At 37.2% G+C, this 12,848-nt stretch overlaps 2 protein-coding genes across 2 annotated transcripts; both read right to left on the bottom strand.

The window, feature by feature from the left end:
• Window positions 1–1,148: 1,148 nt before the first annotated feature.
• Window positions 1,149–8,678, bottom strand: LOC117927660 (putative disease resistance protein At3g14460). The gene is made up of 8 exons (XM_034847290.1): window positions 5,973–8,678; window positions 5,209–5,390; window positions 4,926–5,088; window positions 4,752–4,828; window positions 4,549–4,602; window positions 2,387–2,483; window positions 1,690–1,768; window positions 1,149–1,582 (listed from the first exon to the last, which is right to left on the bottom strand). Exons 1-2 carry the CDS (start codon window positions 8,657–8,659, stop codon window positions 5,378–5,380), a joined length of 2,700 nt encoding a protein of 899 aa, XP_034703181.1. The 5' UTR covers window positions 8,660–8,678; the 3' UTR covers window positions 1,149–1,582; window positions 1,690–1,768; window positions 2,387–2,483; window positions 4,549–4,602; window positions 4,752–4,828; window positions 4,926–5,088; window positions 5,209–5,377.
• Window positions 8,679–8,738: 60 nt separating this feature from the next.
• On the bottom strand, window positions 8,739–10,306 carry LOC117927661 (putative disease resistance RPP13-like protein 1). The gene has a single exon (XM_034847291.1). It carries the CDS (start codon window positions 10,169–10,171, stop codon window positions 8,756–8,758), a length of 1,416 nt encoding a protein of 471 aa, XP_034703182.1. The 5' UTR covers window positions 10,172–10,306; the 3' UTR covers window positions 8,739–8,755.
• Between the last annotated feature and the right edge of the window lie 2,542 nt (window positions 10,307–12,848).

Here is a 12,848-nt window from a genome sequence, read left to right as displayed (position 1 = left end):
CAAATCTTTTTACTTATCCTTAGCATGTGGAAAACGACAATTAACCATTTTCCCACAAGCACAGTTTGAAACTCTCAAACTTGCTTAAGATTAAGTTTTTCATTAGAATATTCATCTCGACTTAAATATTAGATTATAGGACTCTACAATCTCATCTTCATACATTTTAGAAGATTAAAGAAAACTACCCAAAAAAAATAAAACCAACAAAAAACAACTACAAAAAACCCCAATAAAAAACAACTGCAAAAGAATTCTAACCAAAATTCCACCACAAAAAACTTCAGTCAAAGTTCCGATAGAAAATAATTGCGAAAAACCTCCAATGAAAGACAATTACAAAAAAATCCAACTAAAAAGAATCATAAAAAACCTTAACAAAAAAAAAAAAAAACATTGTTGAAGTTTAAATAAAATTTAAAAAAAAACAACAAAAAACAACCTCAAAAAATCTCAACAAAAAACAACTTAAAAAATCTCAACAGAGACGCCATTGCAAAAAACAACCACAAAACCCCTAACATAAAGAGAAATTAAGATGAATGATATTAAAAAAGAAATAAGGATGTGAGAGAGTTGTAGTTGATTTTTATTCATTGATCTTCATTATAGGTTTGGAATTTCACTAGAAGAAAAGAGAGTGTGTATGTATGAAAAATGAGAGGAAAATGATTCGAGCATGAGAGGGAAATGACATTTTTGAGGAAATAAAAAAGGGTAATAATGTCCAAAATGGAGACTATTCTTCCAATTTAAAAAATATTTGAAGTTTTATAACCGAATATCTCTAATTTTTAATATATTATAATATCAGAATATTAAAATATAAAACACCCAAAATTTGGATAAAGTAAATTATAAAATTTTATTTTATTGTTGAATATATCTTTTTAAATATGATTATGCCATTTAATAAAATTAGAAATATTAATATATTCATATGTTATCAAAATCCTTTAATATGTCAATACCAATGATAAAAAAGATGAAATATCTTTCAGTTTTTTAATATTATAATATTGAAGTAAAACTTAAACCAATGATCTAATTGAAACAGAGGATTCAGATGTATTTTGCAAGTCCAAAAGTAAAATACAGAGAAGGAAGAAAGAAACAAGAAGAAAGTAATAGGCTTGTAGCAGCAATGGCAGTGAAAGAGTGGTACACTTTTATTAAACTTCAAATCCAAGTCAAAGGAATAAGCCCACAAGAACAGCAAACAATAAGATAACAAGAAAGAGGAATGATATACACAAGCTGCATACATTCTTATTCCCAAAAGAAATTTTGGTTACCTCATCAGCTGTTGAGTCCAGAGTTTGTAGTTGTGGGCTGTGGGCAAATATTTACAAGCATACTGAGAATTCAAGGGCTGCATGCAATGTTCAGCATGGACAAATTATTCAACTGTGTGTAATATAAAACAAGATATAGGCTTCAACACAACAGAGGCAATAACAGTTGAGCAGCCCATTTGTCTGCCTTTTTTGATTCAGCAGTGCATGGGTTTTTGAGGAAGTTTGTCTTCAGTCCACTTCTTCAACAGCTCTAGCGCAGCTCAGGGCTGACCAGCATCATGGACCTGTTTATTTTTACATACAAACCAAACCACCATGTCAGCACTAGCTATCATCTACTTCCTTCGTAAGTCTACTGCTATGTGAGAAAGAGCTGGTTTGAGAGAGAGACCTTGAGGAACAGGTCTCTTTCAAGTGTATGCAGCAATGCCTTGGCCACCTCTATACTTTCTGACATTTTTATTTTCCAGCTGATTTCAAACACAAAGAAGAAAAGGAAGAGTGAAATCTTAGATGAGTGATGCTGAATGCTAAACTTGTATAAGGGTCTATTTGGCAGCAGAGATGAGAATGCTCTTATTTTTTTTTTTTCTGAGAATGGAAGAAATGAAAATTGATTAAAAACATGTTGAAAACATGAAACATTTCCAAAAAAAAAGAAAAAAAAAACATGTTGATAACTCAAAGTAACATATTCATGCTTGCCAATCTTCAATCTTTTTGATCACTTTTATAATTGCAGAAAAGAAAGTCCTAATAAGCATTCACCACCTTCATCATTCTTTTCTTCTTACCTGAGAGAAGAAATTCTAAAAATGAAGCACTAAATTTAAAAAATGAGGCAGTAACTTATCCGGCTTACCCAAAAAGTGTTTAGAAAACAGATAATCATGAATTGTTGAGGTCAAGAACATATCGACATGCAAATATGTTTCTTGATTTTTGGAAATTTTGGGTTTCACCTGCATCTTCTTTTTATTCTTTCTTTCCTAAATGTAGAGAAGAAACTTCCACTCTTTATCTGAAAATGAACTCAGTATTGGGGCAATGAAAACAGGAGCTGCACATTGTGAATGGGCAAGGCTTACCTTACTGAAAAAAGGGGAAGAGATATCATTGCCTTCATTTCAAGCAGCCCATATGATGAATATCTAATGGCAGGCAATGGATGTGGGATGTCTTGATCTGAAATAAAGAAGAACAGGTCAGTTAAGCATGTGAAAAGAGTCTAAACATAGTTTTAGCTTTATGTTTGTTCTATTTATTAAGAACATAAAATCATAAGCAAATTTCAATAGAACAGTAGAACTAACCATGCTTGTGTGGAACTGAGGCCAATGAGTTAAAGAGAAAATGCCAATTAGTAACAGCTGCTAAAGCCATCTATTCATGAGAGGACAATCTGGAACTGGGATTGAGTTCCAAATAGCCATACCATACCTGATTGAGTTTCCTTTTTTTTTTTCATGAAGAAAACCTGGAATTCATGTGGAACATTGTTATCAGTCGCTTATCTCAAGTCTTGGAAGTGTTTCAGGAAGCCCTTTGGACTGGAGCTTAGGGTACCTATAGATGGATATACTTTCAAGAGAAGGGAGGTTTTTGAAAGCCAGAGAGGCCATGGAATCCAGTTTACTAATCAAAAGTTTGCTTAGAGTTGTAGGAAAAAGACAGCCATCATCTGATAGAGAAGCCAGACCTGGACATAGGCTAGAAATATACAATGATGAAAGAGAAGTAAGTGAGCCTGTCCTGGTTAGCACACAATCTCTGATAGAAAATGGTGCAGGGTTGGAGGCCAAACTGCAGAGTCCTCTTCTTTTCCTAGTTAGCACAATTTTCTAATTTCAAATATTTAAGATTGCAAGGCTGCCCTTGTTCCTCCAAGGGTGCAAGTCCATGGCACTGCCAGATCCCTATACATTCAAGACCACCGAGGAGGCATTCTAATCAAAACCTGCTCTGCTACAAAGATGTCACCTCCCCACACGCTCTTACCACTGGTTTTTAAAATAGGAAATTTCTTGATTTTAAGCATTGAGAGTGTTCCGGGCAACAGCCCTTTCCTTTAGCAAACATGGCCAGAGAATTTCAATGGTATCAAAAGTAGAAACTAGAATTTCAATGGTAACAAAGTACAGACTTGTATTTCAATAATGTCAAAAGTAGAAAATTGTATCAAGTTCATAACAATTGTCTTTTATGAATGAGATGGACTTTGCTTCCATTTTTGTGATATATATGGAAATAAGATTCAATATGAGTTTATTCATTTGTGAAAAGCAGTCTCTATGTAGGGATGTGAACTATCTTGGACTGATTTCTATATTTGGAAGCGTGGCCATCAACAGCCCTTCCTTTGGCAAAATACACCCAAGTTTAGATGGCTCCTAGTACTCCAAGAGGGTTAAGGCTGTGGAGCCACATGGATGGAAATCCTAATTCAGTGGTCTATTAATTGATGAAATCTATGAATAGATTGTAATGACACCAGCCATGTGGATATTGTTCTCTTTGGCCCTTTGGACCTTTGGGTGACTCAATAGAGGGGTACCTCACAATTTATAATGTCCTGCTTACAACCATGTAGATATTATCTGCTTTGTACCCAAAGGGTCTTCTTGGCTTTAAAACATGTCTACATTGTTAAGAGAAACTTATACATAGTGCCAACTGTCAAGAAATTTTTCTCTTATCTGATGTGGGATATCTTATAGATTATATTTAGAGGAAGCACACACATACTCTGTAACAGTGATGAAATTTTGAAGAGAGGAGAGTTTATGCATGCCCCACTTGGACAGGGCTCAATATTCCTGCAGTCCATGATGCAAGGTGATACTAGGTTGAAGCAACAACCCCATTTGAACTAACCAAATCTATGACTTGAATTAAAATTTGCAAAAACGAAAAAGCCACTTCTTTAGGTTGCTGGCCTTACTAAAAACATGTTTTGGATAAGAAGAAAGATGGCTAAACACTACAACCAACTTCCAAGAACCTTTGGAACCAGAGCAAGCAAATGATCTCGACATATCGTATTATAACCTTATCATTAATAAACATCAAACACTGCATAAGACTCTATAACTATTGCCATTTTCTTAATCTAAGAAATGCCATGCCAGTTTCAAAGATTCATAAATGTAATGCACATTTATAAAGAACCATATTTAAGGCTTTATATATGCTTGTGTGCTTAAAAATGACAAACTCTATAGGGAAACTTTAAAAATGAAAGAAGTCTTACCAGAGTCAGCCATGAAATAGCATTTCTGGGCTGAAGTGACCACAGTCCACAATACTGCAAAAGATGATAGAATTCCCAAAGCTCTTTAATCTTGAAAATAATGTATCCTTGTAATGGAGGATTATGGACAAGAGCAACATGGAAAACAAAAAATTTAAGAAGAAATACCAAGCCATGATTGCAGCAAGAAATGAAGAACATACCAGCAAGTGAATAGGCAGCAGTTAATGATTAGGAAGTTTTGCATCTAATAATATTCACCATTTCTTTTTTTTCCTTCCTACAAATTGAGAAGAAATTTCTATTATTATCTAAAAGAGGAATCGATATTGGATCAATGAAATTGGAAGCCAGGTATCCTAAAGAGGCAGACATACCCATTTGTTTGCATTCATTTCTTGACTAGGGAAAGAAGAATCCTTAGGAAGAACAATCCATCATATTGCATATAAGAAGAATTGGAAACACATAAGAATAGACCAATTTGGAGGCCACGATGCTGATAAAGGTGGAATAGAATGTCATCGAGGTTTCCTTCATCTGAAACATATAAGTAATATACCAATTAGGCGGGGCAAGAGGCTGCTGGAAGTATGTGTTATTTATAGAAAGACAAAATTACATTAGAATTAATAGAAAGGTAGAAGTAACGATGCTCACCCAGAACTGAGGCCGAGAACAAAAAGGGGAATCAGAAATTTAATAGAAAGCCCCCAATTAATACCTGCAGCCAAGCGAAAGTCACCTATACATCAAGAGAATGGATCATGTCTCATCTCTCTCTCTTCTTTTTTCTTTGTTAACCCTGTCAATACTTGCCATATCCTTATTAAGCTGGATCCCTGTAAATGTGCAATGAAAATTGGCAGTTCAATTAGCATGGAAAAAACAGAGAGAACCTCATACATATATAAACAAGAGCTCTTTTCAGATAGTTTGTACATAGTTGCTTTATAATTACACTCCAAGTGGTTGAAGGAGTAAGTTCAGATAGAAATTGGAGTAAGAAACAATGTAAATATTTATAAAATTAGAAATGTTATACCATGAAGCTATTTGGATAAGCAATGCAACATTCCTCATTCTTTCATTCAACACCAGCTTTTTAGCCCTTTGTTGCCATGGTTAGCTTAAGATTCACTGACTATCAACATATGTTTACTTCTTTCATCTTCTCCTCGAGAAGTTTAAGAATGAATATGATTCTTTTCCTTGGTTAAAAGAAATGTTTCAGGTTTCAAAATACATTTTTGTTTCCACAACTAAAAAATCCTAACATTTGAATGGAAATTCACATCTGGGTATCCATGTCTAAGTCCATTAAATATACTTCTAAGACAATAATATTAAAAATATGAAAATAAAAAAACTTCAAAAAGAAAAAGGAAAAAGATAAACAAAGAGAAGTGAAAACCAGGTTGTACCTGAATGAACAATGCAAGGATAGGGTTGAATGGCTTTCTGTTTCCATTCTTTTTCCACCACCCGTAGAATACTTTACTCTGCCATCAATTTTGAATTTGGGGATGTGGGCAAAGGAGGGAAATTTCGTTTCTTGAAGAAGAGGACAGCCGATGATTTCAAGACTTGCAAGTGTTGTTGTCCAGAGTCTTAAGGAGTGGAGCTTAGGGCAGCACCCAATATATAGATGTTGAAGGGAGATGATGTTTTTGAGTTCCAGGGAGGTCAGGGATTCCATATGGTTGATATGGAGGTTTGTGAGAGATGTAGGAAAAAGGCACTTATTGTCCCAAAGGGAAGCCTTGCCTGGAAACATTTCCCAAATCTTCAATGTTGAAAGAGAGGTGAGGGTGTGGAGGCCCCACTCAGATATGGGCGTCTTCAGATTCTTGCAATTTATAATTGAAAGAAATTTTAGGTTGGGGGCCAAACCCCCTTCTGGGAAGGACTTCACTCCCGGAGAATTCTCCATGTTGAAAACCTGAAGAGATGTGAGGCTCTTCATTTGATGCGGCAAGCACTCGAGATTCTCGCATCTCCAAATACGGAGCTCTCTGAGGTTGGGGGCGGAAAACCCTCTTTCTGGAAATCCCTCCAGACCTCCAGAGTCTTCTATTTTGAGCTGCTTGACGCTGTGAAGGCATTCTGGTAGGATTTTCAGATTGGGATAACCCCTCAACTCTAAATACTCAAGAGCTGTATTATTGGGCCACATTTTCTCTGATACTGGCTCCAAGTTGGAGCAATGCCGAATCTCAAGCCTCTCAAGGGTGGGGGGTAACTCCCCTCTTGGGAAGAACTTGAGAGACTTGCAATCATGTATCCTCAGTATTTGAAGACAACAATCGTTGTTGCTGTGTATGGAATTGCGGTGCATCATTCCATCTGGTAGATACTTTAGCCGTATACAATCTGCAACCATCAGTTGCTTGAGGGTGGAGGGTAACCCACCATGTGGAAAGCAGATGAGAGATGGACAACACCTAATCTCCAAGGATTCAAGGGGACATGAGCTGTAGTTATAGGGCAGCGACCTCAGGCTCCTGCATTTCTGCAGCACAAGACGTCTCAGCATGGGCGGCAAACCTGTCTCCGGGAATGACTCCACTGCTAGGCATCCCATCATTTCCAGCTCTTCAAGACAAGTGAGATTCTGCAATCCATTTTGCAGGCTCTTCAGGTTGACGCAGTCGGCTATCTTCAACATTTTCAGATTGCAAGGCAGTCTTTGGTCATCCAATGATACAAGCCAGTCACAGCGGCCAATCACTGCGCTTTCAAGACCACTGCAAACCCACCTAGATGTCAGCTGATCACCACTATCTGCAACCACCCCACTTCTCAACACCATATCCTTGCATTCTTCTATATTTAGTTCACCCAGAGAAGCAAATCTTGAGAAAGACAAGGCCAGATTTCGACATTTAGAGATGTCAAGTTTCACCAAGGATGGCAGGCAATCAGGCAACTGTCTAACTAACTTTGAGCATTTCCTTATGGTAAGGTCTCTTAGGCGTGGAAATAATTCCACTCCTTCAACTGCATTAGGAAAAAACCAGTCTTCCCATTTCGGCATATTCTCAAACTTTAGAAACTCCAGGGATGGAAAAGGCTGGGCAACCCCTCCATAGAATTCCACATCTATGGTTCTAATATCACTCATCCCTTCAATATGCAAGGTCTTGAGTAAGGATAATTTGCCGAGAGATGGTAACGAGGTGCATCTCCTGCAATTCTTTAGAATTAATTGTGTCATTGATGGGAATGAGGGGTCCCTTATCCAACCTGAAAATGTTGATCCACCATAAAATGCCACTGTGAGCCTTTTCAAGTTTCTAGGTGGTCGTAGCCCCTCTAAAACAATCATCTCATTCATTCTTTTTCGTGAATTACCAAAATCACCGCCCCATTCCATTGTCAACTCTTCAATGTAGTGCTTTTCTTCTAAATTAGCATGCATTGCATCTCCAGTATCCACCACATTATGCAACCCAGAAATGGAAAGCTTCCCTCGAAGGTCCTGCAAGTTCTTCAATTCTCTTATTCTCAAACTATCACTTTCTCCCACAATATATTTAGATAATGTTTGCAAATTTGTGAGTTTGCTGATGGAAGGTATCTCCTGTAGTTGACTAGTACCAGAAATATCAATATGTCGAAGGTTGATTAAGCCTCCAATCACAAGAGGCAACTTAGTGAGTCTCCAACAATCAGATAATATTAATGTCTGTGGATTGTAAAGATGACCCACGGAGTCAGGTAACATTTTTATTGAAGAGTTGGACAAATTGAGATAACGTAGATGTCTCAAATCACCAATTGAATGTGGTAGCTCTCCACTTATGTAATAGCCACTTAAAGATAATTCACGTAAACATTTAAATTGCTGTATAAAGTTATTTATTACCTTATTTGATATGAAGTGATATCTAGAAAAGGCATTCAGTGGCAATGCAACCAGTGTTCGCAAACACTTCATCTTATGAAAGACTTTGAATCTTTCAGGCATCTCATACTCTTGACTATTGAAAGATGAATGACGAGCCTTTTTAAAAGTGGTGGATTGTTTGCTATTCACTAATATACCCTCCAAATTAAAGCATGTTTCGCCTGCTATATATTTAACTAGATCATTGATTAGGTCATGCATCACAAATCGAGATGAATTGTGATTAGATTGTTGAAAAAATGACCTTGACAATAAATCATAGAAGTATTTAGAACCCAAGTCTTCCGGCCGGGTATTTTACTTTGTTTGTTGAAGAAAACCCTCGGCCATCCATAATTGGATTAACTCATCTTTGTCGAATTCATAGCCTTTCGGAAATATTGAACAATAGGCAAAACACTGCTTCAAATGAGAAGGGAGATGATGGTAGCTTAACTTGAGAGCAGGAATAATGCGACATTTGTCTTTGGGTAGATCCCATATCTTACCTATTAAAATATTTTCCCATGCATCAAGACTTACTTGGTTGCGCAACATGCCACCAAGGGCCTTTGCTGCCAAAGGCATGCCCTTGCACTTTCTCACTATTTCCTCACCAACTTCTTTCAAGTGTGAATGACCATCGAAATTACTTTTCCTTAATGCTTGTTGAGTGAATACAGATAAACAATCTTCGTATGCTAACTCCTGAAGACGATAAGCTGGGAGAGTTCGAGTGATTGATACAACACCTTCATTACGGGTTGTGACAATAAGCTTACTACCCGGTGCCCCTGATCTCATTGGCATGCACAAAAAATCCCACGAATCAAGGTTCTCATTCCATACATCGTCTAGGATAAGAAGAAATTTCTTCCCGGAAAGGTCCTCCCTTAGTGTCATCTGAAGCAAATTACGATCATTAACATCGTGAGTATTCGGAGAAACTGATTGTAGAATTGTTTTCGTGATCTTCAAGACATCAAAATCATCAGAAACATAGACCCAAACTCTCAAATCAAAATGAGCTTTTACTTCATCATCGTTGAATGCAAGTTGGGCGAGAGTAGTTTTGCCAATACCAGCCATACCGACAACAGGAATCACGCAGACTTCATCAGTACATGGATCATCCCTGAGTAACAAGTTGGCTATGGCTGCTTTATCCGTTTCCCTACCATAAACACGGGACTCATCCACTAAAGAAGTGGTGGGAAGTATTTCCCTTGTTTTGGTAGACCTCTTCCCAGCAATATTCTCTGTTAAATGGAGATCATTTTTTTGTGCAGAAATTTCTTGTAACCCGGCGGTGATCTTCTTGAATTTGGACCACATCTCCGCATTAAACTTAATAGAATTTGGAGTGAAACTAGTACAACAAGAAGGGATGAGGCTCCGTAACTTACTTGTGCTAGGTTGAGTGCCAGAAGGAAGGGTTTCCGCCATCAAATTGCGTCGCAAAGCTTCAGTGGCGAAGCTGTCCAAGATGTCCTCCACATCATAAGCCAAGTCTCCGAGCTCGTCAAGCCACATCTTCACCAGGGGGTCCGTCATATGCTTCTCCTCTGCGTCATGGAGGACTGCATAGATCTTCGTCAAAATTTTCTTCCACTTGTTAAGCTCAGAATGGACGTGCTCTTCGCTAGCGAAATTCCAGAGCTCAGGGGAGGTGACCATGTCAATCAGTTTCTGGATGAGACCAGACAAAACAGCTTCCCCAACAAAACCAGCCATGATTCTTTGTTTGTAAGTAGAAAGGAATTAATCAAAGAAAGTCTCTGCAGCTCTGAATAATGGTTTGTAGGAGGAACCCAAGGGTTTTAAAGGAAGTCTCCGCAACTCATATTGTTGAGTCAACACAAAATATCTCTAAGGTTCCATAAAAGGGAATGGAATTAATGCACAGTAGAAAGTGGTTGTGGCGAGGGCCCACATGGTGTGGACAAAGTACTAGAGTGTTGCTCCACATGGGGCTGGTTCCTAGAAATTAGAGAAAGTTGTGTTTGCAGTCCGTTATTTCAAAGTAATATGACAATCAAACTTCAATCAGCTAGAATATGAGATTTAACTATCAAAGGGGAAAATATTATCTTTCTTGTACACTTTTTACTGACTCCATTTTATGTTCCTAAATTGCCCCTCCGTCCCTCCATGTTAGTTGCAACCTTATCTCCATATCAGCAATAAGCCCTTTATGTCACAAGAGAGACTGAAAATTTAAAAAACAGAAAAATCTGAATTTGAAACCTATGAAAAATCACCCAACCCGACAACCGGCTGTTATTTCCCTAATTTGAAACCTTTCTTCTCTCTGATTTGGGAACATTTCTCTCTCTCTCTCTCTCTCTCTCCCTCTTGGTTTCATCACCTACACAATCTCGAGACCTATCTAAAATTTCCCAAATATTGTCTCATTTGAGAGAAAAAAAAGCATTAATCCAAAACTCTAACTTGCATGTTTCTTTCTTGTCCACATAAAAGTGCAACGAAATGGAGCATTCCATCCTAAGAATGTGTGGTTAAAAGACGACTTCAAGAGGCGCATATGTGATTGTGAGTTTACTATAGCAGCGCGTACTCGAACGGAAAGTTGGAATCCAAAATATTGGCTTCGTCAACAAGATATCTCTTACTATCATTGAGTCACGTTTTGCCCTAACCCTAAATTGAAATTGGAAGGTAAATAATTTTTATTTATTGTTCTTTAGTTTCTTTGTTTGAAATGGAGCACATCAACGATTTTGGAGTTGTTGGTGGACTTGAACTTTTGTGTTGTGTTGTGGAAATCATATTATTCCCAAAATAACCATATGACCTACAAGTTGCATTGAATCCAAATGTAACTTACAACATATCCAGTTGCAAATCACATTATTATTTTAGGGACTGTACCTTAGGTACTACTTTAACAGAGCTTAGGTAGTATCTTAGTTAAACTTGGGTAGTACTTGTTCGAAGCCTTGGAACTTCAATTTTGGACATTACTTACTTCATTTGTGACCCTTAGAGCATGCCATTATGTGATTATTTAGTGTGGTGAAATGGTTCACCTTTCTTATTTTGGAGATTGTACCTTAGGTACTACCTTAATGGAGATTAGGTACTACCTTAGTTAAACTTGGGTACTACTTGTTTGAAGCCTTGGAACTTCAATTGTGGACATTTCTTACTTCATTTGTGACCCTTAGAGCATGCCATTATGTGATTAATTAGTATGCTCAATTGGTTCACCTTTGTTATTTTGGGGATTGTACCTTAAGTACTACCTTAATAGCCCTTAGGTACCACCTTAATCAACCTTAGGTACTATCTTAACCGACCTTATGTACTACCTTAGTTAAAGTTGGGTACTACCTATCTGAAGCCTCAGAACTTCATTCGTGACCCTTAGAGCATGTCATTATGTGATTATTTTGTGTGGTCAAGTGGTTCACCTTTGGTATTTTGGGGACTATACCTTAGGTACTACCTTAATAGCCTTTAAGTACCACCTTAATCAACCTTAGGTACTATCTTAACCGACCTTAGGTACTATTTTAGTTAAAGCTGGGTACTACCTATCCGAAGCCTTAAACCTTCATTTGTGACCCTTAGAGCATCCCATTATGTGATTATTTAGGGGTTTCTTTGGTTTCCATAGGCTGATATGGAAATATTGGTAAAATAGAAACCCATCTTAACATTTACTTTTTGTTTGAATGATTCACTTTTGAAGGGTGATTCATCATAAGGCAATGCATGAGATGATAATGACATGTCATTTCCTGCTATGCCCTCGACTGGAGTTGAAGACGCATCATCACAGACTAATGAAATAGGTAATTTGGACTATATGCTTATCTTTTCAAGTAATTGTGTTAAATTTTATTTGTAGTTGATGTAACCCTTGTAGTCTTTATTGGTTTGCATCTTTGACAAGAATGTTAACATCCTTGTTTTCAATTTTCTTGTACTCGACCAAATAACAAAAGTTAACATCTTTAACAAGAATACATTTCCTTGAAACAAAACTGAAAAAAGTGCATCCAAAGTTCAAACAACCTCATGACCATAATTTTTTATTGTAGTATGAGCACTTGTTTTGCAAGAAATGAAGATTGTAATCCACCAGCTGAAGAAGAAAGAACCAATGAGAGAGACATCGGTTTGGACCAGAACCCCTTTCACTCTCTTCCATACTTGATCAACTCCTCAACACTAATAGATAGTCTTCTAATGCAAAGGCGCATGAGTTTTTGTGGGTGGATCAATGATAATGAGCCTAATGATATTTGTACCAAGCAACTCATACTAGCTACAATGATGCAATTGAAAAAAGTGATATGTGAGACGGATACACACAACAAGAGCAGGTGGGATGAGAAGCCTGAATGAAGACCTTTTTGGTTGTTCTGTATCCTTTTTATGTTTT

This window comes from Vitis riparia, chromosome 13, assembly GCF_004353265.1.
Source record: "Vitis riparia cultivar Riparia Gloire de Montpellier isolate 1030 chromosome 13, EGFV_Vit.rip_1.0, whole genome shotgun sequence".
Classification (NCBI taxonomy): domain Eukaryota; kingdom Viridiplantae; phylum Streptophyta; class Magnoliopsida; order Vitales; family Vitaceae; genus Vitis; species Vitis riparia.
This window is presented reverse-complemented; position numbering and strand designations above follow the sequence as displayed.